The sequence below is a fragment of the Leptodactylus fuscus genome, chromosome 7 (assembly GCF_031893055.1).
Source record: "Leptodactylus fuscus isolate aLepFus1 chromosome 7, aLepFus1.hap2, whole genome shotgun sequence".
NCBI lineage: Eukaryota > Metazoa > Chordata > Amphibia > Anura > Leptodactylidae > Leptodactylus > Leptodactylus fuscus.
The window spans coordinates 112267191-112293092 of record NC_134271.1 but is presented as its reverse complement, the minus strand read 5'-3'; the positions used below and the strand labels follow the sequence as shown (position 1 = coordinate 112293092).

The 25902-nt window shown below is 41.3% G+C and overlaps 2 protein-coding genes across 2 annotated transcripts in view; one reads left to right on the top strand and one right to left on the bottom strand.

Moving 5' to 3' along the window:
* Window positions 1-10954, top strand: part of STARD9 (StAR related lipid transfer domain containing 9) — a 130014-nt gene extending 119060 nt beyond the window's left edge. Inside the window, exons 26-34 of the mRNA XM_075282833.1 lie at window positions 804-978; window positions 1494-1628; window positions 2982-3081; window positions 3900-4042; window positions 4922-4986; window positions 5093-5298; window positions 7956-8035; window positions 9531-9689; window positions 10708-10954. Of these exons, the coding sequence (XP_075138934.1) occupies window positions 804-978; window positions 1494-1628; window positions 2982-3081; window positions 3900-4042; window positions 4922-4986; window positions 5093-5298; window positions 7956-8035; window positions 9531-9689; window positions 10708-10809 (1165 nt within the window). The 3' untranslated portion in view covers window positions 10810-10954. The remainder of the gene's footprint in view (window positions 1-803; window positions 979-1493; window positions 1629-2981; window positions 3082-3899; window positions 4043-4921; window positions 4987-5092; window positions 5299-7955; window positions 8036-9530; window positions 9690-10707) is intronic.
* A 9101-nt stretch (window positions 10955-20055) lies between these two features.
* Window positions 20056-25902, bottom strand: part of CDAN1 (codanin 1) — a 30239-nt gene continuing 24392 nt past the window's right edge. The window contains exons 21-28 of the mRNA XM_075282818.1: window positions 25781-25844; window positions 25117-25195; window positions 24306-24460; window positions 23785-23892; window positions 22325-22388; window positions 22044-22246; window positions 21466-21561; window positions 20056-20298 (exon numbers count right to left, since the gene is read on the bottom strand). Coding sequence (XP_075138919.1) covers window positions 20173-20298; window positions 21466-21561; window positions 22044-22246; window positions 22325-22388; window positions 23785-23892; window positions 24306-24460; window positions 25117-25195; window positions 25781-25844 — 895 coding nt within the window. The 3' untranslated portion in view covers window positions 20056-20172. The remainder of the gene's footprint in view (window positions 20299-21465; window positions 21562-22043; window positions 22247-22324; window positions 22389-23784; window positions 23893-24305; window positions 24461-25116; window positions 25196-25780; window positions 25845-25902) is intronic.

Sequence of the window (25902 nt, the reverse complement as noted above, 5' to 3'; positions counted from 1 at the left end):
GTGAACTAGCCCTAACACTCCGACGTTACAGTGGATGGAAGATAAAGCTGGTGAATCTATAGGTTTATAGTCTAAGTTTATACATCGTATTAGCAGAATTCTGGCAAACGAAAGGAAGTTTATCAATCGCTCTATGCCAGTGTTAATACTTTGTGTTGCATGGGTACTCAAGTTCCCTTTTTTTTCCAATGGAAATTTTGGTTAAAGGTTAAAAGACATTACAGCTGAGGGCGGGTTCACACCTGCGCTCAGTCTCCGCTTTCAGGTTTCCGTCTTCTGCTGTCAGGAGACGGAAACCCGGCAGACAGTGTCTACCCGTGAGCGTCTGTGAGCGTTTTGTGGTCTCCGCGGCAAAACCGTTTTTTTTTTTTTTTTTTAACCGGACACAAAGTCCTGCATGCCCGACTTTGTATCCGGTTAAAAAAAAAAAGGTTTTGCTGCAGAGACCACAAAACGCTCACAGGTGCTCAGGGGCGGACACTTTGCAAACCCATTCAAATGACTGCCGGGTTCTGTCTCCAGTTTCACGGGCAAAAGACAGAAGCCTGAAAGAGGAGACTGGGGCGCAGATGTGAACCCGCCCTGAGTGTAACAAATATGCAATACTGAATGAAAAAGAGCCAGGCTCCTCTTAACGATAGTATTGTACATAAACAGGAACATGTGAGGGGGGTGCTTACCTTTTCTAATTGTGCAAAGTCCCGACAACTGCATTTATTGTAATTGCTACAGATATCACCTCTGCAATCCACTAGGTCCACAACTGCATTCTGTAATATAAATGTTTTTTATTTTTTTTTTAGAATTCAGGAGCCAAAGACTAGAGCTGCACAGTGTCCTTCTGAAATTGAAGTCATGCTAAAAGACTACCAGAAGGCTCGGGAAGAGGCTAAAACTGAGATTGCTAAAGCAAGGGACAAGTTAAGAGAGAGAGCGGAGATGGAGAGAAGACGTCTACAACAGGGAAGTCTAACTAAAGTAAGTCTATAAGGACCAGTGCCCCACGCAACCTAAGGGCCCAGACCTATAATATATAAATGCACCTTTTGAGCTCTATTTTCCGTGTCAATTTTGTTCTATAAAATTCTGTCTGTCTTTCAACAGAAAAGCAGTGTGATAAGGAAAATGTAGAAAATACATTACCTACACAGAAGCAGTATGGTTTTGTTAAACAGATCAGAATATTTAGGTCTCTCTTGACTTGTTCTGCATTTGGTATCAGGTTATTGAGTCTGTACTGTGAATTTGTACTGAAAATAATGTAGATGTGAAGACTTCAATCTCTGGATTGGTGGTCTTAGTAGTAGGACCCCCCACTGTATAGAAAGTAATAGCATATCTCAGTGATATATCATAGCTTTCTGTAATGACAACAACCCTTTGAAGTCCCATTGTGTATTGTGTGTTGAGCATCCATGGTATTATTATATTACATTTATAATGTGCATTTCACCATTGTAATTACAAATCGTCCACACTGCTTTCTTTTGTAGGACGATACCAAAATGAAGACACTTGTTAGCACCAGCACTTTATTTACCAATTCCAGTCTCAGCCTGTCGTCTGGACCCACGTCTGGGTATAACAGTGGTATGACTGCAACGATTGGTCAGCTTAGTAGCCACGAGGTAAGTAGTTGCCGCACAATATGAGGACTAGTACAGACCAGCAGGGAAATGGTTGTCAGAGGCAAACAACAAGATTCCACATATTGGTTTTCCTGTTGAGATTCAAAGATGAGACCTGATGTGATTACTATTAGTAACTTTTCCACTTACTATCTTGTCATACATGAGGCCCATTGTAGGGATCAGTAAATAATGGTCCTCATATATCAAAAGTTCCTAAGGGTCTTGTATCTCACAGCAGTCAGTCCCGCTCAGCTTTCATTTCTTGCTCTGGATAAGGGTGTTTATTCTGAGGAGTCAGTGTTATACTGTATATTGGTGTGCGTAGGATGGCTGGTTATTAGCATCTCTTGTAATACTCACTCAGGTGTATCATGAGGCAGTGGTTCCCAAACTTTCTGAAGGCTTTCTGAGAATATTGCTGGTCCCACCATCCCATGATCCTCACATAGCATATATAATGTTCCCCAGTCCTCTCCAGACTGTATAATGCTCCTAAGAGCCCCTTGTAGTATCACGCTCCACAGTGGCCCCCTCAGTATACAATGCTCCCTATTGCCCCCACTCTATAACGCCTCTGGTTATTTTATTAGTAGAGATGGAGAAACACCACAAGATTGATTTCAACAAATGTCCATGAGGTTGAACCCACCTCCCTGGCTTGTTTTAGTGAATTATTATTTTATTTTTATTTTTTATGTAGATTGTGAGCCCCACATACAGCTCACAATGTACATTTTTACCTATCAGTATGTCTTTTTTGGAATATGGGATGGAAATCCATGCAAACACGGGGAGAACATACCAACTCCAACTCCTTGCAGATGGTTTTTTGCCCTTGGTGGGATTTGAACACCAGGACCCAGTGCTGCAAGGCTGCAGTGCTAACCACTGAGCCACCGTGTGGCCCCTGTTTTAGTGAATTATTGTACTCCTGGGTCATCTCATACCCCAGAGTATAAGAGGCCTCACCTCTCCTTGGCATCCTCTTCAGACCTCTTGCTGACATCACACACCCCAGGGAGGCCTTTGATTGGACCTTAGCCGTCACATAGGGTGTGTTGACACCATGACACATTGACCCAGCATTGTCACGGTCACAGGATGTCTGAAGGGGATGCTGTGACTTTGCCACAACCATTACTGAAGATTGTAATTAAGACCCTGACAGTCTTTACACTAAAATCTTCCCCCCATGTAGGTTGTAACCCGCAGTTTGGGAACCACTACCCTAAGACATATCTGAATGTTAATAAAGAACCCTCCTCATGCCATCTGTGGTCTGAGCAGCATGAACCCAACATCCTCTGTTTCAGAAGAGTTTAATTGATTTCAATCTTTTTCTTTAATAAGACATTGCCGAGAAGTTTGGATCCAGCTGTTGGCTCTGGAAGGGGTCGCTCTGCCGTGAGGAATTGTGACCTTTTTACACCTATCAATACTTCAGTGCCTGGTATGTATGCAGTCAGATTTTTGGGACAATATAAGCATGTAATCTTAGGGGCAAAATGTCACAGTTCTGCCTAGACTGAAGCGCTGGATTACCAGGTAATGGCAATGAATTGCTGACGTTTATAAAGCAGCGCTTGGCTTTGTTCACACTGCCATTTGGAACCATTTATCACATTTAATAGCAAGAATATCACTGCAGGTTGTGCTGTACTGGAACTAAAACTATGACCCCATTTGGTTCCCCTTTATGTCAGAGGGGTTTATTAGGATAGTTCATTCAATGGTTCCAATACAGTACCATAAATTCCATAATGAACATAGACCTCATTCACACTTGAGTCAGTATTTTATTTGTTAACGACATGTACAGAGTGAGATAATAAAATAAAGATTTAAGCATCTTCTATGCTCTGAACCTACTCCTTGTGTCGGCTTACAAACATGGTTGCAAACTACCCAAATGTGAATGAAGTCTTAGAGAATACACACTTGTAAAGGGATATGGACACTTTTAAAGGTACGGTGTCATCACAGATATAGGCAGCTAGTTATGGATGGGGGTGCAGGACCCCCCCGGTGCTGGTTGTTATGGGCAAAAAGTCACCATAACCAGCAGATCAAGTCAAGCCAAGCTTTAGTTGCAAATATTTGGATGAAATCTGTATACATCTCATCCACAATGCTGCTGCTACTGTAGACTGTAAAATGTGCGGTCACACAGTGTGGCCCTGGCGCTATTTAAGTCTAAGGTTTGGGATGTGTCATTTTCTATGTAAAATTATTATATATCTAAACTTAAAATGATCTTTTTGTTTTTAGACCCTGAGAGTTATTCATCTACTGTGGAAGCACAGCCTGGAAAATCCGTCCCCTCTTCTCCCCAGCACAGCTCTCTCCTCCAGCCTACTGTAGCTTCCTACCAAGAGCTCGCCACTCAGGTGCAGGCCAGCGCAATGGCCGAGGTGAGCTGTGTGTTAGTAAAACTATTAGAAAAAAACAAATGCAACATATAAAAAATATAAAATGTATCATCACACAGGGACTACTATATATAGAAAATTTCCTGAAAAATAAATGGGTTTATTTCCCAATATGTACTGTACCTAATGCATGGTATACACAGACATGCATGCTCGTAGATTATAGATGTCATGCAGGGCATTAAAGATGTTTGTACCTTCTGAGAGAAGCAATTTGCTGTAACACAGGTAAGTACTAATGGGGTTATCTCTAGCTGGATGGCTCTCTGTTATGAGTCACTGGCATTAATAGGGGGCGCTAGCTGGTACTGTTATGACAGTATGTGACTTAGCACTATTATGAAGTGGCACCCACATAATGAGGGGAGGTTCAAATGGAGCCGAGTCTATGGGACTGATGGAAACAGACACGCATGTAGGTTACTTGATTTGTTCTTTATTGGAAAAAATCCTGTCAAAAAACCCAAGCAAAGCAGTTACTGTGTTATGCATAGTGCAGGCCTGAGGGGGCGCTGCCTTACTGGGATGCTTCGTCATCCACCAGTCTTCTCAGGGTCAGTCTTATTCAGAACACCTTCTGAGGAAAATTCCCAACTAAAAGATGCCATTTCCACAAGTTGTGCCATCAATCCCAGATAGTTGGAGGCGCTGTCTGTGTATTATACTGTAAGGAAGCTGCCATGTTGCTCTCACCATATAATGTACAATGAATGTTGCCCCAATAATGTACAGCCCAAAGAATAGAAAAAAAATTTGTGCACCCCTGTCCTAAAACTTCTCATACAATATCTATCTAAAACTGACACCTCCATCTATACTGTACATGTTTCACATAATTTTGTAACTTTTATTTTGTTATAGATAATGACTGCTTGTTCGTATGATCTAAAGAAACTATATAATGGCCAGGCAGCAGCTGGATGGATGTAAGTCTCAGTACATCATATTATACCACTATGGCTGCACACGTTATTGTCCTCCTGTTCTTGTATAACTAACACCCTGTTCACCATGATCTTGTGTCCATTCCAGATACCAGAGCACAGAGAAGGATGTATTGGTGTACTACAAAGCCTTCTCATCACCTACAAAGCATGGATTTATTGGCGCTGGAGTCATAAAGAGGCCACTTCATGATGTTTGGTGCATGGTGAAAGATATCAGCACAAGGCGCTTGTATGACCAATCCATCCTCACCGCCTGTGTACACGAGAGAGTGAGCAGCAACATTCAGCTGGGTGAGTAAAGTGCGATGTGTTCTCGTAGTGAACTGTAACTGAAATCCATGAAAACCATACACCGACCGGGGACATGACAAATAAAACGGTCATGCATTGCAAAATATGAATTCTACCAGGAAAATCTTCAGAAATAAACACGCTGTGGATAGAAATAGATAACCTACCAGGTCAATTTATACACAAAATTATACCACTGAAATAAACTGATCTTCTGTCCACATACAGATGACAAGTGCACAGTGTATCCTATTAATATTATAAAGGTGAAAGTTTGTGAGTTTGGATGTTTGTGGGTTTGTGTGTTTGGATGTTTAGATGTTTAGATGTTTGTTACTCAATCACGCAAAACCCGCTCGACCGATTTGGCTGAAATTTTCCACAAACATAGTCACTACACTCGATTGCGCAATAGGCTACTTTTCGTCACAATAGCGCACATACGTTTTTCCCAGGACCCCCACAAAACCCAAACTCACACCACCATCTCTGCAGTCTCACACACTTTGGACCATAGCAAACCACAAAATTCATATTACCCTCTACAGCAGAGGTCAGCAACCCCTGGCACACGTGCCAAGAGTGGCACTCCTGCCATATTTCACTGGCACACCAGCAGCACAGGACCTGCAAGAGTTAAATGAAGTCCGAGTCTCCTCAGTGGGCTGCTAGAGCTGAGGCATAAGGACACTCCCCTTTGAGAGGGGTGCAGGAAACCCAGGGGGTGGAGCTTAATCACTCAGGTCTGTGCCTGCTATAGTGGGCTGCATCCTGCAAAAATTCCCCGAGGAGGAAAGGAAGCTGCTAGCAAAGTGAAACTGAAAAACAAGCAGGTACATAGGATTACTGTTCACATTAATGTCAGGCATTTGGGGTTATTAGTTTAGTCTTAGTAACTCCATGTGCCTCACATTAATAGGAATAAACCCCATCATGTCCCTCATATTAACCCCTGTGTGCCTCATATAAAGGTTACTAATATGTGAGACATATGGAGGTACTAATAAAAGACCTCAATAATGAAGATACTTAATTATTACCTCCAAGTCTCTCACATATCAGTAACTCTTACACAAGGATTAATGTGAGGGACATGATGGGGTTAATTGCTATTAATAAGAGGCGCTTGGAGTTACTAAACTGTCATGCACAGGGACAGACTTTATGTTGCTTGCTCAAGAGTATCCTGTGCCCAAAATGTACATGTACTGGTGGAAAATAACAAATCATACAATGTCGTATATCGAAGTATATTCACTTGAAATACCTCTGTCCCAAAGACACTATGTACAGTTTATACCAACACCGTATAGCGGCTGAAATACAAATTACATTCATCACAAAAGTCTCACGTATTCTCAGAATTATAGCAAAAACAAGATACAAAGTTACATTTCATATCCCATATCTTATACACAGTACAAAAACCTTACCCGCGCCTGCATATACCCACTTTCACAATCACTGCAGACAAAGTCGCGGGTACCAGCTAGTACTACATATGTGAACAGTCTTTAAGGATTTTATTCAGATCCATTTAACTTGTTAATACACTACAGATATACTGACCACTATATAGATACATCCAAGTGGGTTTCTTAAGTTTTTGGGGTATACACCGGTATCAGAGGACTCAAGTTGTAAGGAAACACCTAACAGGAGTGTCTATAGATTCATGCTACTTGCAGACATCTGGATTCACCTTCCCAGGCAATGTTTTTCCATGGCTCAGTGATACAATTTTTGCCCTCTTTTATCCACTATATTCTTGTCTTTCTGTTTCCTTAGCACTGGAACTGGTGATCTCTTGTTCTAGCCCATTGGCGCTAAGGAACGATGAGCTGTGCATTCAGACATGGCAGCTGGAGCCCCAGTATTCGGCTGTACTTCGCTTCTCTATGCACTGCCTATTTATTAGAATGATTCTTGATGTCTTTCTCTTAACCCCTTCATGAATAAGGTTATACTCACAGGATCCCATTCTTGGTTTTTTTTTTGTCCTTTATCCACATGCTGCATGAGAAATCTCCACAAGGCAGTTTTTGAAAGAATGGCCCCGGCTACTTCAACACGTGACCATTTCTCATCCACAGTCACTCCGATCACTCCATTGTAATATGGATTCACAATAAAACTGATCCGTGGAAAACTTGCTCACTTGATTTTATGCTCCACTCCAGGGTTACATGTCTAACTTCTATACAGGAAAGCTCCAGTTGTGAAAGGACAGATGTCTCTAATAAAGTGGCCATTGAGTGTATGTGCCCCAATATTTGGGTATACCTTTACTAAAGAAATGGGATTGGTAGTATGAGCTTCTTGGCCTTTTGGCACAACAGCTGCATAAAAATTTCACATTCCAAGAGAGGAGAGAAGGAAAACATTGGACAAACTTTACTTGAAATCCTGCATCCTTAGAGGGTTGTGACCAATGGCCATGTGAGAGACGTGTACTAGATAGCTTCTGGAGACAACTCCTCAGTTGAGACCTTGCAGTCACACCGCCGTGCACTATGTACTTCCAGCTGGTACACTGTATTACACTGTGCCTAGTTCTGATGTCCCGCAAACCCTTTTTAATTTTCTGAAATGAACTTACCTGTCAAAGTGGAATATTGAGAAATTTCTAATTTAAAAATATTTCTTTTCTCCCTTAGTTCATGTCATGACTGACACATCACTTTGCTACCTAAAACAACCCAGGGATTTCTGTTGTATAGCTGTGGAATTTAAACAGGTGAGTAGATATTTACTGAATCACTATATAGATTTCTATATAATATATGACAACTACCAATATATACAGCAATATTTATTTCACACGTTTGTGATACAAATAAATAATAATAATCACAAGCTATATCATCTGACTAGGGTTGAGCGATCGTGTTCGGAAAAGATCGGATTCTGATCGGCGATCGAGAAAATTTCACGATCGCGATCGGAATTCCAAACACGATCTTTTTAGGTGGAATCGAGATCGGTAGTATTTCCCAAAATGCTTTGCTTAGCCTTCACACTGAGTATATAGTGTATACACACTGTGAAGGCTCCGCTGCGGTTCCATAGGAATGAATGGAAGCAGTCGGCACACAGCCTCAACTCCCTGCGCGCCAGCTGCCTCCATTCATTCTAATGGAAGACTAAAGTAACCTCTCTAGTAGCTACTTACCTCCAGAGATGGCGTTCTTCTTCGCCTCGCTGCCGCTCCACACTGCTGCTCCACACTGCTCTTCTCACCTCGCTGCCCCACCTCCCAGGTTAGTGTTTAAAGAGCTAGGAAGGTGGGGCTTGTGGCTTAGGAGAGTGTGGGTGGCTACAGGGCGGGGAGACGTGAAGTCTACCCGCCCAGTACCCGCCCACACTCTCCTAACCCGCCCACACTCTCCTAATCTGGGAGGCAGGTGGCAGCGAGGCGAGAAGAGCAGTGTGGAGCGGCAGCGAGGCGAAGAAGAACACCAGAGCAGCCATCTCTGCAGGTAAGTGGACACCAGGGGGGACTAAGTGGCCAGAGGATTTAAAAAAAAAAAAAAAAAATCCTCTGGCTACTTAGTGATTCACTACACAGCGTGGATTGTAACAATTAAAGCGTTCAATTGTTAGATTCCATGCTGTATAGTGAATAGGATTGCTTTTAAAATCCGATCTCCGATTAATAAAAAAATCCCATTGACTTGCATTGGGATCAAGATCGGGTTCAAATGAAAAATGATCGGAAATCGGATTTTAAAATCGATTCTGAAAAGTCAAGATCGTCTCAACCCTACATCTGACTAATGTTGGGTAAAGTAGGAATACAGGATTACAATGAAAGATAACAGCCCTAAAGCCCCAATGTCACGTAGCGGGTAGCAGAGAAACACACGGCAGAAAAACTTTGTGATTTTTCTTGTAGTACTTTTCAAAGTCCACAGAGTTTTCCTCTGTGAACTATCTGCTTCCATTATATCTATAAGGAAACCGCCAGCATTTCAGTAGGTATAATTGACATGCTGCAATTTCCAAAAATGTTACCACTGCGCATATTCCTCTGCAATGTGTGGATGGGATTCTAGAGAATCCCATCTATTTTGCAGTGACTGTATAACGCCAGGGTGTTTTTGCCACGTGGGGCCCTAGTTTAAGATGGTTTATAGATGTGGAATTAGTAACCCCCTTTTATATTTACATTCCCAGTTTGGATGGATTGTATTTCTTGTAGCAGATCTTAACAATGTGTTTCCCACTCACAGGAGAAATGTTACAGCTTGTGCTTCCAATCTGTGTATAATGAGTCTATGCCACGTCCTAATAAAGACACTGTACGAGGAGAACTCCTACCTAGCGCATGGGTCCTGCAGCCAGATACCATCAATGGAGAGGCTGTCACAAGAGTCATTTATATGATACAGGTAGGAATGAGACCAGTCCTTACACAGAAAGGGGGTGAAACCGAAGTTTCAAGGTATTTTTCAAGACCATAATATTGATGGCCTATGCTAAGGATAGGCCATCAATAGCCGACTGTGGGGCTCAGGATCCCTGCCATTGAGCAGATTGAAGGGCTGTGGCACTATATTGTTTACCTAGCACAGCTCTAGATACAACAATAACCAGTGCAAAATGTACAGTTTCGGTTCACTTGAATGGAACTGAGCTGCAGAACAAATGACTGCACATGTCTCTACACAGCAGGTCCCTTGGCCACTTAAATGGGAGCAGCTACAATTTTGTTAACAGTGAGTAGCCAGAAGTAGCGACGCACACAGAAGTATAGTGCTGCAGCCCCTTCAATTATCACAATCAGTGGTGGTCCCCCCAAGACTGGATTCCCATCACTCCGAAGTTTCAAGGTATTCAAACTTCGGAGTGATGGGAGTCTTAGCGAAATGCCATCTCTTTGTTAACCTCGAAGGCTGAGGCCCCACATTGTGGAAAGGCAGCTTTTTTTGTTGCAGAGTTTGTTGAGCCAAAGCTGGGAGTGGATTGAACAGAAGAGAGAAGTATAAGAACTTCTTATATATTTTTCATTCCTTTTTTAGCCATTCTTGGCTTTGGCTCAAAAAACTGCAGCGTTTCTGCTACGTGGGGTTCATCCTAAAAATTTATTTCCACCTAAGAAAAATGTCCCAGTAACAGCAAGTGAGATTTTATTTAATTTCATCCCCCACATTGCTGCAGCAGCAAACACAATGTTATGAAAAACACATCTTATTAATTTTGTGCATGTTCTTTAAATATGCCGTAAGTGTGTGACAGGAGGGGGCCGAGTGATAGGACACTATTAGGAGAACTCACTTTGAAACTGCAGAAGCAAGGGAAGAAGCAACCAAGAGTTGACTGTGCATGGGTCACTATCGGTCTGTACAGATCCACTTGACACTTGGATTATATTCTCTAGCGTTATAATAATTTTTCCTTTTTCACAAGGTTGACCTTGGAGCGCCCGTGATCCCTACTCGGCTACTCAATGTGATTAGTAAACGTCAGCCGCTGGTGATTGCAAACCTGGCCGGCTTTCTCGCTAAGTAACCTGGAGGAAGGGGATTCAACTACCAGAACTGTAAATGAACTCTTGTATCACTGGGTGACAATGAATTATGTAGCATCAGGAGGGTGTGAGACAATCGAGCCGCTGCATGACTATGGCTGCATTTTATATATAACAAAATACTGATTAATATACAGTTATCTTTCCTAGATGGAAAATGAGGGGGCCGATACCCACCACTATTGTTTGGATTGCTCCCATGATTTCTTTAATAATAGTATTTATGGTATAACTTGAAGCTAAAGCAGGGATAGCGCTTTAAAAAAGAAAAAAAAAACCCTACAAAACAATGCAGCTTTCCTGCAGCATGGCCTAAACATTTTACAGATTGTTGGCACTTAAAGGAGTATTACAGCTTCAGCAAGTAAAGCGATACACGTTGTACACAACAGAAGATCTCGCTGTAGCTGGTGACCGTAATCTTCAGTGTTCACTGCTGTAGTCTGAAGTCCGTCCTGGTCATGTGATGGACTGATATCTGTACTGGCACAAACCATGTACCTGTGCTATCGGAGATGTGCCCTGTATCAGGTCATTCACTAGTATCCAGCACATGACCAGAGATTCAGCTTCTGGAAGTAAACAATGAAAGTTTACAGAAGAACGGATACAGAAAATATATTGGAATTATGTACAATATACTGTATAGTGAGGTTAAGTATGGCATACGGTGAGTCTTTTATGAGAAGAGTTCACTCTAAACAAGGATGTAGAGGAGCTTTCATGGCCTCAGGCACATGCGGTTTTATATACCACTAGAAAGACAACAGTGTGCTGAATTCAGTGCACGGTCTGCTTTCTAGCGCTGTATAAAATGGCATGTGCCTGAGGACATGAAAGCGCCTCTTTAAACCTAATAAGCACTAAGAACTCCATTTTCAGTATATAAAAGCTGAATTAGCTGAAGAGGTCGTATAATGTAAGGGGATGTTCACACTACCATTATAAACGTCCATTGCTCTCTACATGAGGGTGAATGCAGATGGAGGGAACACGTCTGCATTACTCAATGTCTGTTCTTCTAATCCTCTGGCAGATGAGAGCAATGGACATTAATAACAGTAGTGTGAACCCACCAAGTGGAATACTTGGAATGAATTGTAGACAAGGATCCCAGAACACTGAGCATTGTCAGAAACCAATTCATCTAATATATAAAGCAGCAATGTGAACAAAGGTACATTTCTATTAAGACAGAACGTATTGTATACTGTTGTAAAGTGCAAAGAGAATGTAAAGGATAAATAGTAGCACATATATACCATCATCACACACTTCGGTGTAAGGCACTTTGGAGATATAAAATGGTACAAATGTTATGAATCAGTAGTACAGAGTATAGACAGGAACAGTCCATGTCCTGCATTGCAATAGGTGACAGCTACAATGTGTCTACTGCCTTTATGACATGATGAGGCAGCCCGCGTCTTCTACAGATGGAATAGAACAATAACCAGGGATGCCAAATGTAGCAGGAATAATCATAATTTGTCACATTATGTGTATTGTAACCTATAAACCTGCTCTTCATGTAAGTTATCATGTAAGTTATACAGAGGAGGTAGACACTAAACACTCACAATGTTACTGGCACTTTTTTTTTTTGTACATTCTTGAGGTCTGTCCTTTGTTTAGGAATATCTTACCAGCAGATGAGATGTAACATAGATGTATATATGTAACGTCCTTATCTATGGAGGGGTCAACCCATCAATCAACTTGAAGTAATTTATATACAGGCAGGGACCTGAGTAGCAACATTTGAAGCGTTGTTACATTAATATGAACAGAGCTGCTGTTATATACTAGTAAGTATATAAGTAATACAGCCTCCCTACTTGGAGATGGCCTGACCTTGACATGTTTAATGGCTCAATTCTTGATGTGCTAAACAAGGCTGCATTGTGATTGGTTGGAGCCAACCAGCTATGGTGTTTAGGGGGTGCAGCAACAGCAGCTGGGGGCCCTGCCCCATACCACTATTCTTCATGGCACAAGGTAGGCAGGAGCCCTAATACATATTTTGCATTGGGGTCCAGAGGCTTCAAGGTACCCACTCTGCTTGGGAGCCCCCTCTTCCCCTTGACAGCTGTTAGGGTAGAGAAAAGGTCTGCTATGTTTTATTCCAGCATGCCCAATCTTTTTGTTCTTGGGGAGACGAATTGCTGGAAGTGGGGTCTGACAGCAACTTTCTCCACTTGCCCCTTAGAATACACATTCATGGACCACTGAAAGCCATCTCTTGCATATACTCAGCCTTAGGCTGAGCTCACACTGAGTTTTTTGGTCAAAAATCTGCCTCAAAATCAGGCTCCCAATAGAGTTGGTCAAAATGACAGCTAAGGCCACACGCACGCTGAGGCTCCATGACATCAGAATGGAACAGAACTTACCACTAATGTCTGTGATGACAGAAGGCTCTCAGGAGTCAGCCAAGACCACTATGAAATCCGTCCCCCCCAACATGCACATGGCCGAGTCTGTTAGAGCAGGATAACACTGTTTATATGTTCACCACAGCACATTCAGTTTACAAAATATTCTTCTTTGCCAACTTCATGCCATAAAATAATAACCTAGTAGATCTTCAGGAGTAGACGGAGCAGAAGTATGAAGAAATGTCCCAGATATTTCCCATTCCTTCTGCAGCCATTCTTGGTTTTGGCTAAAAAAAAATTGCAGCAAAATCTGCAACAAAAATAAAATCTGCGTGTTTATAATGTAGGGCCTTAGCCTAAAATGGTTTACTGGGATTTTGATATTGAGAACCTAGGTTGGGTCATCCATATAAAATCACTGGGGTCCAACACCAAGCATCTCCACCTACTTACTAATAATGGTAATCACAGCCGCCAGACCTAGTATAGGGTATGGAGTGTGAAGTGGTGGCCATGCCTGCAGCTCAGCTTCTTTCTAATGATAAGTCATCAATATACAAATGTATACATGTACCCCAAATATATCCGAAAAGTTATAGTGCACAATTCTAGCAGCATGGACTGGTCTTACTGTATATATGCACAGCAAAGTGTCCTGTTATGGCTCCGAGACTCCAGCAAGAGGGACATGTATACAATAACAGGTAACTAGTGGTGAAAACCGGAAAGGAGGAGGAAGGTAGCGGAGCAAATTAGGGGATAGAGGCTTGTTCAGATCATGTGAATCAGGGTCGGAAACTACCTGGAATCCCTGGGTCCAGCATTAAGAATCCGCTGGAGGAAGGAGGGTATATTTAACTCCTCGGACAACCTCCTTAGCTGTTGCATTATTAGACTGTCTAGTCTAACGTTACACCTCCTTTTAGTTGGCTTAATTTACACTACAAAAATTTGGTGCATTTTTTGGCTCACTGTCACAACTCAAAATGTGACAAGTCATGTTACACAGTTGGTGCAAATTCTGGCACTCAAAGTGTGTGCATAAATATTTGCACCCTGCATTGCAGATCGTGGCTGTGCTATGGAGAGCTACTTAGAGAGAGTCTGCCATATTACTACAATACACTTTAGAAGTAACCTGTGAATCCTTGGACTGTCATTTTATGCATGTGCAACTAGAGATCACAAGGGCCAAACAGAAGACAAGTTAGCTTAGCCACCCCTTAAAGAGATTTTACCACCACAGCAGCTTATCCTTCCTATCCACAGGCTAAGTATCACGTTGCACATTGGTGGGGATCCAATAGCCGAAACCCTCACCCCTCATTAGCATGGTGTTTGTCTCCCCCATCTGAATGCAGCTGTGGTCAAAGGCACGGCAGGTCTATTCATTTCAGTGGAACCTCCTAAATTCAGATCTAATCCCATCTGAATGGAGTAGGGGGTGTTTTTCTGCCCACTGCTCCATGCAGACTGAATCTGAAGTGGGTCCTAGCATTCAGATCTCCATAAACCTGAAAGTTATACTGTGGGACTCCCTTTACACAAATATATCACAGTACCTTTACATTTTGCCTAGAACAATCTGAACGGACACGTGGCCTTCCAGCTATTGTGGCACTACTACTCCCAGCATGTGCTGGGCCTGACCACTGGTCTAGATCCCTGTGAAGACATTTCTCAGTGTTGTCCAATACAATGGTGTTAATACTTACTGCAGATGTGGACGCTCCTGTGAGAATACTGAAGGATACAATTTTCTGTACAGTGAAAATAGTTTATTTTTATATAAATGTATACAGTTTTATATGTTTACAATCTAAGTTATTTATATTTACATATTTGCTTGCAATGAATTTCCATTTGTAACCAATTCCTGTATCAGAATGAAAAAATACAAATATTTCACATAAATCTGTCTCCTCCTTCTCTTTAGAAAATTGGAGTCTTCTATAGAATCAAACTTAAACTGTATATACAGTCAGAGCGGCCTGGGGTCTCTGATCCAGCAGAGTTTTAAAGGAGTTGTCAAGGATTACAAAAACATGGCTGTTTTTTGTTTTGTTTTTTTTTTACCATGAGGTCAGTGACACACCTGTCCATTGGTTGTGTCTGGCATTGCAGCTCCGCTCTATTTACTTACTTTATTTATCGGCTTAATAAAGCTAAGCTGTGATACCAGACACAGCCTGTCAATCGGTTTGGTGCCATTTTCTTTAATGAAAAAACCTTAAAGTTGTTTGGGTTTTTTTTGTAACGCTTCATCTATACAGTGACCTGTGGTCATGAATAATTCACAGTAAAGTTGTTTGGTAAGTCACTGTGTACCTTGGACATGTAGCTTCAGTCAGACAACCATAGAGCAGTCACATTTTACTATCATATGGCCACAAATCCTAGTCCAGTGACAGGTCTAATAGCCAGAACTAACAGCATCAGAAGCACAAGTCAGCAGAGCCATCGTCTGGTAGGATTTGCACGTTAAGGCCATCGGACTGAAGGTTAAAAGGTAAACACTGGGTATTAGATAACAGTGTAAATCTGGGGAACCTCTTATTTCTATAGTCCCACAGAAAAATAGAGGAGAATCAAAACTCTGCCCCACAAAGACTAACCAACATGGTGCACAACTATCTCCTTTATAAACATGCACCGTGGGATTGACTAAACACACATTTATGTAACAGATACATCTCACAGGAGCAAAGGACTGGCTGAGAAGACAAAGCTACACGTGACAGAATGTGATCTTTTCATATAGTAACACCTATCCTGGCTAATACTGGGTTGGCATAGCGGATATCTCCTTGTTGCTCTAGTGTTTTGATATATTGTTGCTTTATTGTCGGATATCCTCATTTAGGCATTGGCAACACGGTCTTTCTGCATAGAAAGGTAAGTTTCCATGCTACTACCATAGGGGGCAGAAACCTTCAGCACTCCACCTGCTGTGTAACTACAAGATCCAGCAGGCTCCATTCATTCTATGGGAGTTCCAAAACCAATAGAGCAAATATTCATGCTGGGATTTGTTTCACACACTAGGCTATCTGAACTGAATCAAAGAAATTCTGTAGTTGCATTGTATGAACAATAATTACAAGAAAAAATAAATCATTGCAAGTGACCATTCAGTATAATTGGACATATATAACTGGACACATTTATAGGCGTTTGCAGAATCCTAGCATGTAAGCACTTGATAGAGTTTCTCCAGGAATTGGCCATAAGATATAGTTACAAAATGTCAGGGTACCCGCCCTGATACATACCGGTCTTCTCTTAAGTTTTTTATTTTGGCCACTTCTCAGGGATCCCCTGTAAATGAGTTTCCCATATATAACTATATTTAAAATTTGTAGACAAGAGTTAAATATTTTAACAAATTAAAATTGCAAAATCTGAAATTATTTAAAAGATTTTCTCTAACCATCTTAGCAGTGACTTGGCTGTTGTCTAGACGGGTTGCCAAGAAATCTGACATGAATGCAGGAACTTTCTACACTCTGCCACTTGGAATCATGGCTGGGTTCCTAACAAGTGTCAGACGACACCGTGTTCCTGCATTCATGAGCAAATTCGCTGCCAAGACAAAACGCTGTCACTCCTAACACAGAGTAGTCCGTAAATGGTTTCATTATATTCATAGACCATATATATATATATATATATATATATATATATATATATATATATATATATATAATTAGTTCTAATGAAAACCTCATGGAATGTTGCACAATGTGTTTATATGCTCAGTAATATCACAGGTTTTCTGATGAGGAATAGTGATCAGCCTGCTTAATGTGATATATTCTAGCAAACTGCAGCTTTTACCCAAATTTCAGATGGTTTCCATTCACACAACAGTTTCATCCATGAAGCGAGGTCTACATGCATGTATTTACCGGCCTGAACACCATGCTTGGATTATGGTTGTCTGTCTCCAAGAAATATACTGTTCTGTATTCACTAGGACTCAGAGTATCATAGATAACTGTACGGCTAATAGTCCCATTCTAGTGTCCAGGCGGTAAATATGGCTAACACAGATGAAATTTGCTTGTGTGAATGAGCTCTAAATGTAACCAGAAAGTTATCACTAAATGATCGCAGGCAGAGACTGTGACACTTAATGTACAAAATAAAACACTCACTGAATGAATGAACAGCTTGTAGTATCAAATACTCCATTATTACATTTTAAAAAACACAATATATTCAATACGTAAAATCAGAGATTCCCCTTCCACACAGTGACTAGATCCTTTGTGATTCAGTAAAAGAAGCGTTTGAGGCAAAATCTGCTACAGAAATGTGGAGCCTCAGCCTAAGGGTGTGTTAACATGGCGGCAAATGAAAAGGAATTTGAGGCGGACATCTGCTTCTGAATCCTCTTAATTTTGCGCACCATGTGAATGGGTCCTCAGGTTGTATTTTTTTTGTTTTGCTTCTTTTTAATACCAACAAAAATGACAAACACTGATCAAAAAAGCAAAACGTGCAATTTCACAAACGTGTGTTAACCAGGGCTGTGGAGTTAGTAGGTCAAACCACCGAATCCAACTCCTTCATAAATGGCTGACAGCCATGGCCATTGAGAAGCAGTAAGGCTCCAATAACTCAATAAAAAGCCAGTGATTGAATTCTTATGTAAGGGAATCTGTATCCAAATATACATCTAATTATACAATATTAATCGTATTATATGATTAAAAATAATCATTTTATTTTGGACGCCGCCACAGCCCTGGTGTTAACACAAATATAAAACGCAGATGTGTAATAGCACCCTGATGGTTTGCTTAAAGGTATTGCCTAGGGTCACAATATTGATGGCCTCTCCTTAGGACTGCCCAACAATATCAGATCTGACTAGGTAATCCCACTAGCTGTCATGACACTTTGCTTCAGTACCTGCACCACCAGGCAGACACATGGCTGTAAACAATAGAGAGGCTGGAGCCCCATCAGCTTAGCTTGTCAGAGGGCAACGCGAACCCCCTATTGACGGTCTATCCTAATGAAAGCCCATCATTTTTGACACAATGATAAAAACCTTTAAAACTGCAACAATTTGGAAGTTACTTAAAGAGGATCTTTCATATATACTGAATTCAGCGCACTATTGGCTTTCCCAATCTGTGCCCCCGGGTAAAGAGCTAGCGGTGCCAGTACCGTAGCTCTTCACAGTCAGAAAGGCATTTCTGACAGTCAGTCAGGAACGTCCTTCTCCACAGCAGCGCCTATTGCGCTGTACGGTGTGAGCGGGGAGGAACGTCCCCGTCCCCTCCTGATAATACTCGTCTATGGACTAGCACTGTGAGCAGAGGGAGGGGGCGTTCCTCTCCACTCACACAGTACAGCGTGATAGGCACCGCGGGGCAGAAGGACGTACCTGATTGACTGTCAGGAATGCCCTTCTGACTGTGAGGAGCTATGGTACCGGCACCGCTAGCGCTTTACCCGGGGCACAGATCGGGAAAGCCGACAGTACACTGAATTCAGCACACTGTGGGCTTTCCACCAGTATATAAAACTGCCTGTGCCCCGGACCATGAAAGGTCCTCTTTAAAGGATAACTAAAGATTTTATTTTCTGGCAGTATTTGTGGCATTAATACATTTTGTAATATACTTTATTAACACATTTTGGCTCCTTTCTGTGAAATCCTGCATCTCTTTATTCTTCCCAACTTCTGCATTGAGAGCCGTTCCTGCCTCTCACTGAGTATTACCATGTATGGAGTTAGAAGGCTGTGTAACATGTAGAGAAAGTGGGGGTCACTTCAAACAGTTATAGCTCGGACATTATAAAACATACAAACTTGCTTTCACTGGTTGTAAACACAGTAAGATTAGGATATTTATATACAGCTCCATAATAAATAAGATATAATTCTCCCAATCCTGACTGTTTCTGAGCAGTGATCTCTCTGGAAACCATATACATGGCTGCTTTTTTTTTGGCACCAAAAGTCAGTTTGTACATTTTATAAAGTCCGAGACTTCTCGGTTTGAAGTGACTCTGCCCCACCCTCATTTCTACATCTTACACATCCTTTCATTGCTGTGGATCTGCTGATTCCGGCTCAGTTGGCATTTTTTTTTTTTATCTTCCTCGCATCAATCGTCAGAAATCTGTGCAGTTAGTTTTGGCACCCAATATGCTAATTAGACGCTAAAGCCAAGTAGGTGATGTCAGACAAGAGCAGGCCACAGGATTCAAAGCTCCAATCAGAGGCAGACACTGTCAGAGCTCTGGGTCACACCCACTTTCCTGCTCTTCTTGACACCACCCACTTGACAGAAAGCCTAATAAGAATAAATGAACTGCATTGTTCGCTCGGGATTGGTGTGGGTTAGTATTAAAAAAAAAAAAAAAAATCCCATCTGCACCAGAATTGGTGAAGAGGAGCCTTTTAAAAGCGAGAAAGAGCTTAAAGGGATTGTCCAGTTAATATTTCTATGATTTAATAGGGTTTCTATTTGGGATGCAAACATAACAAACCAGTACTTACCTCTTGTCATGCATCAGTTTCCAGCACTGGGCACTCCATTGGTTTGTATACATGTCCCCTGGCTAATGCACTGGTAACATCCCATTTGTGCTAGGGGAACTCTGTAGCCAGAGGTCTCTGCTGTGACCTCTTCACCTATGACATGTGACTGCTGAGACGTCTGATTGACTACAGCAGTCCCCTAGCACAAACAGCACAGGACCTGTATACAAACCAACAGAGCTACCGCTGCTGGTAACGCCAATACTAACAGTAAAACGCTGTCCATATAAGAGGCAGATCCACTTTAGTCACTGTTCCATAAAAATATGCATAGACCTCTGTATAAACTCTGAAGTTGTGCTTACAGCTCAGGGACACTTGCAGATGTGGGATCAGCGACAGTTCCTTGTCCTCACAGGTGAGCAGTGTAGCACAGATAGCAGCAGCAATGAAGGATCCAGGGACTAGCTGGGGGCTATGATTCCAGTCACTGTGCATGGCATATGTACACATGGAGAGTCTTTTAGTTCCTCCGGCTTTCTTAGAGTTTCAGATCCAAGTATTAATCTATCCAGCTCTGCCAACAAGTCCTAAAGAGATGGGAAAATAATTCACAAGTTACATTAATGGGGTATTCCCAAAAACAGCGCACATTTTTACATTTAGAATTAGTTAAAAGTTAAACATTTTTCCAAATAAGTAATTTAACGTTTTGCAAAGTTTTCTCTAAATATCTTGTGGTCACAAGTTGTTGTATTGATCGGTTGCCAGTGGATATGACCATGAATGTAGGACTTTTTTTTTTTAAATGTAGATTGTGCGCCCCATATAGGGATACATTATATAGGGATCACAATGTACATTTTTTTTTTCCTATCAGTATGTCTTTGTAAAATGAGAGGAAATCCACACAAACACGGGGAGAACATACAAAGTCCTTGCAGATGTTGTTCCTGCCGGGATTCGAACCCAGAACTCCAGCGCTGCAAGGCTGCAGTGCTAACCACTGAGCCACCATGTTGCCCCAAATGTAGGACTTTTCTAAGGTCAGAAAATCAGCCATGATGTCCTTATTGTGGCTGCAGTATCTTCTAATCCATGTAGTGGCCCTTCCTGATAACTCGGCTACAATAAGAATATCATGGTTGGGTTCCTGACAAGTTTCTGCATTTATAGTCGTCTCCATTGGCAACCGATCCAGACAACAGACGTCACCACTAGAAATACTTAGAGAACTACTTATATTTGCAAAAATGTTTAACTTTTATTTATCTACAAATATAGATATGATTATATTTATTGGAATGCCCCTTTAAGGCTCAGGCTCCACCTTGCTCAAAAGCTGTGTTTTTTTGTTGCAGATTTTACGTTTTGAGCCAAAGCCAAGGATGGCTTCAACAGTAATGAGAAACATAAAGAAAGCTCTTATACATCTCCCCTCGGCTCAATTCACTTTTCTCTTGAACCTAAATAAATTGGAACAAAATCTGCAAGAAAAAAAAAACAAAAACGCAACTTTTCTGCAATGTGCTGTCCCCGTCCAATAGTTTTTAGATCCGGGTATCAAGAACTACAGGAAATTAACCCTTTTAAACAGACTTGAGAATTCTGTTTTGGAATCTGCGTTTTCTAGAACTTGAGCAGCTTTAATAGGTATTGAATTTAATAACACGCTTAAGCGCTAGCTAAAAATGGAATGATTTTAACCACTAAGATGCTGGACTCAATACCTTGCAGAATTATTTATTTATGCTTACCGATGTCCATTGGCCCTCCTGCAGCCTGCAGATGTCAATGTGCTGTAGAAGCCCCATCCCAGCCAGCTGATGTAACATGAAGACGAACAGATCCCACTACATTACATGGGGGAAGAAAAAGAAAAAAAAACACAGTTCTAAGCATGTTAAGCTTCTTTCAATTAATTTTACAATTTCAAGGTCTTTCCTTGGTGTCCGAATATAAATTTTCTTTAAATCTGCCTTGATCTTGTCCACTTCATTACAAGACACTTATACTGTGTCTGTGCACTTAGCTTAATATACACAACAGGAAAAGCTCGCAGTGTCTACGTTAGTGCTTTTCATAGGCCTGCATTCACCAGAGGCCAGGAGTGTGTTTTATTAGCCTCCATGTAGCTGGCACGGGTCAGCATACCATTTTTGAAATTGTACAGTAAAGCACAGCAGCGTGCACTTTTCTATACAGAGATGTCACCACTACAGAAATTATACAGTGCAGTATACAGTCTTCACTTTGGGACCCTATGAGGTTCAGACGCTACATTATGGACATCTATGCTTGATACAGAACCGGGTCACCTAAATCTCAATCTCACCTTGTAACTCTGAAGATGTTTAATGCCACTGATATTTTTAGGACTAAACATCTGCTGTACAGGCACTGGAACCCTAAAGTCATTCCCCCAGATTTTAAGTAAGGAAGTCAAGACCCGTTTCGATTCTTCAAGCTTTTTGATCTGCTTCTGCCCAGGATCTGCCTCTGAAGACGTGACACTCAGCAATGGAAGTTGGTCGGTCACTGTAGATGTGGAAAAGAACACTCAGAGGAAAGTCTTGTGCCAATTATTAAGTGGTGGACACACTAGATCTGCCTTACCTATAAGTGATGCCAGCTCCACCGTACATTTCGCCAGATGGTGCTCTGTTGTCGTGGTCAGATACTGCAAAAACAAATGAGAATTATATAACCTAGTACACATAGGATTCAGGAACACCGACAATAAGACATATCAGGCAAGTGAGACGCCGATTGTAATATACTTTCTAACACCTGAACACCAGGATAGCTTAACCCTCTCACTGCCAGGAACTTTCATACTTCTGGCACAGGCAAATTATAAAAGGCGTAAAAAAAAATCCATACTATACCCCCCTTACTAACATACAGTCTACTTTTATACACCTAGCAAATTATGAAAATACCACCCAGCATTTTACAGTGGTTAGAAGTCTGACCGAAGCAGAAACTGAGACACACAACACCTAAAATAAAATATGCAGAGTTCATACGCGAATATATAGAATATTCTCCGTCCAGAATCCAGAAAGTCATGGAGTAGATAAAAGATCTGACTGGGGACAGAGGAAGATTTATACCTTCTCACCACTATAGTAGAGGAAAAGAGCTGATCCTCCCCCCCCCCTGTGAAAAATCAGACGTCACATAAGATCCTTGATGGTTAGAGAGTGATAACGTGAAGAAGGATTACTGTATCACCCCTTCAGTCGCTATACGGGGAGAGATAGGTCAATACAAGGTCCTTTTATACATGCTGACAATCAGCCACAAAACCATCAATACCTAGATCCCCAAATCAGTACAATTTTGGATGTCCTCATATAAGGTGAACCCTTTCTGACATTTAGAACACTTAGTAGCTTGTCTAGATTGCTCAAAGAAATAAAAAAAGTTTGGATGTCAAATAGAGTTCCTGCACATAATACAATACATGAGCGCCTTTGATGCCGCCATCCTTTTATAAATTAATAGTGCAAGTGAATATACAGAGAATTTTTTTTCTTTTCCTTCTTTACTCTTCCTGCTACACTGACATTCATCATGGAAGCTTAATGAGTCTTGCTAGAAAAAAAGGACAGGACCAGAGCACACAAGGGTCAATCTACAGCTTTACAAAGATGTCTATAGAGAGGGGACAAGATATGTGAGCAGGAGTGACACAGGCAGGGCCGAGATGAATAGGAAGTTTTTTTTGTACCCCAAGTGCCGTATTAATAATAATAAATGTCTGTACTTGTTTATTATATCCTATATGACCCTGCTGATCCTTCTGACTATGTGAGAAACTGTTCGATGTGTAGATAGTCTTGCACTTTGTGTGCAGAGTATGAAAGACAACATTACAGCTTGTCTCCAATGAGCTAAAGCCTGCAGTGGGGAACCGCTAAAAATACATAATACACATCACATCCAGATATAGGGTTACCCCTGTATAGAGACATTACTAGTGATTTATACAAAGTATATGGAAAGGTTAAGGATATAGTAACATTTATTCCCTCTTGATCATACCATTATTGATGCTACAAATACATTACCTTCCTGCAATTCAGAGTTTCCGACAGACGTTCAGTCATACTTATGAGCTCTGCAAGTTCTACTCCCTCTGCATTATTACGTGGCCCAAGTGCAATGCACAGGATTTCCTAGGAGACAGAACGCAACATTCTCATACATAGAAATGGAGGACCTGTATCTTTCACTAGTCTGAAATAGGTTGTATTGTATAAAAGCACTTCTCTAATGTATATGCTCTCCATCTTTACATACTTGTTGTACTGTGGATATCAAAAGCACTACTGAGGATTATCCACTACTTTTGCCACATTGCTCACTAAAAGAAAGCCAAACTGCAGCTTTTTGGATATCTGCATGACACGTGACAATATTTCCTTCATAGCCAGCTGAGAATTTTAGCAGTTTAGAATAAGCAACATACAACCCCTGTATACCCCTGAATGTTGGATCCCAGTTTCATATAGTGCCTTTGTCTTGCATCAGTCCTTGTGAAAGGTGCGGACTGGAGATGCTGTCGTTGAAAACTTAAAACTGCACCCACCTTTATGTCCGTAAGAAGCTTGGAAGGGAGTGTTACTGTGTGCCTACAGCCTTCCCGGCATCCCTTCTTCACCACTGTACCTTCCACTGAGGATAAGGCACTCTGGGATTTTACCATGTGATTGAATGTGACCTTCACTTCTCTTCTAATTAATGCTGTAATACAGAGAAAGTTACAAGAGGAATACCAAAGCCATACAATGTATTTTTTTGGATGATAAGACACGTCTGACTACAATACCCCCCAGTTTTGGGCAAGAAAAAAATATTTCACACTAATTTAAACTTTCCTTGGTGGTCAAATGAAGTAGAGTGGTCAATGTCACTAACTGGTAATACAGGGAAGATATAGGGTTGAATAGCTAAGTCACACATACACAAAGGCCCATTAGTGGCCTCTACATAGTATAATGTCTTATCGGAGCCTCCATACAATAAATTGGGACAGTATACTGTATAGTGACACTAATGGGCATTATACTGTATGTGAGGTCCCCGCATGGAATTATACAGTGTGGGCATCACTAACATGGCATTATTCTGTGTAGGGGACACCATTAAACAGTCTGGGGGCACTAATGGGGCATTATACTGTGTAGGGGGCACACACACAGCAGGACAGCTTCCTCTCATCCTGCACTGATCTAATAGACTTTGTGATCAGGGAAGTCTTGAACTCGTGAACAACCCATGACTGTGTTATAAGATGCAACCCCCTTTTAGCACAGATTTTTCTTGCTAAAAAGAGTCCTAAAGTACAAAAAAAAACCTGGATATACAATTTCATCTAGGATAAATGTAGATGAACCTACCTGAGATATTTGTATTTAGCCATGTGCAGGCCTTCTCAATTGCCAGAGACACAGCAATTTCTTCAGCGCTACGTATGACCTAGTATAAAAAAAAAGAATAGATGTCAGGAATGTTTGCAATTTACCTCATAATTAAGCAGGCACCGTATTTTATCCCAGGCTATATTCCAGCTACAAGAATCCTATCATTTGGTATGTAGAGCACCTACACCATTTTGGACCTCCATGGTTACAGACTACAAATAAACGCTGTTATAGTCTGATCCTGCAGTAAAGTGTTACTAGCGATGCTTTTTACTAACCTCATGAGCACCAGGGCATTCTCTGCTACCACATAGACTTAAGAGCTCTGATAGGAGAGACACTATGCTTTCTTAGCAAACACCCACTGAACTGTACTATAAGCTCAAAGCAATGTAATATTACATTGCTGAATAGAAAGGGGTTAAACTAACAAGGAAGCCAATTATAATACACTGGCCAAAAATTGGTTCCAAATTACAAAGCAAATCAAGAAAATGTATTAATTTGACTAATTTTATGGACAGCAAGGGTTTGTGATCTTCAATGTGGTCTTCCTTCATATGTTCCCTAAAATATATGTTACTTGAGCAGACAATAGAAGGGGAGTTGCTATCTTATACAATAACATAGATGCACTCACACAAGCAGACGTCTCCTCAGGTAGCAGCGCCCGGACCGCATCCGGAACCTTATTCTTGCAGTATCTATAAAGAGTAAATATATAAATGATATTAAATTACATCAAACTGATCTTTTACTAAA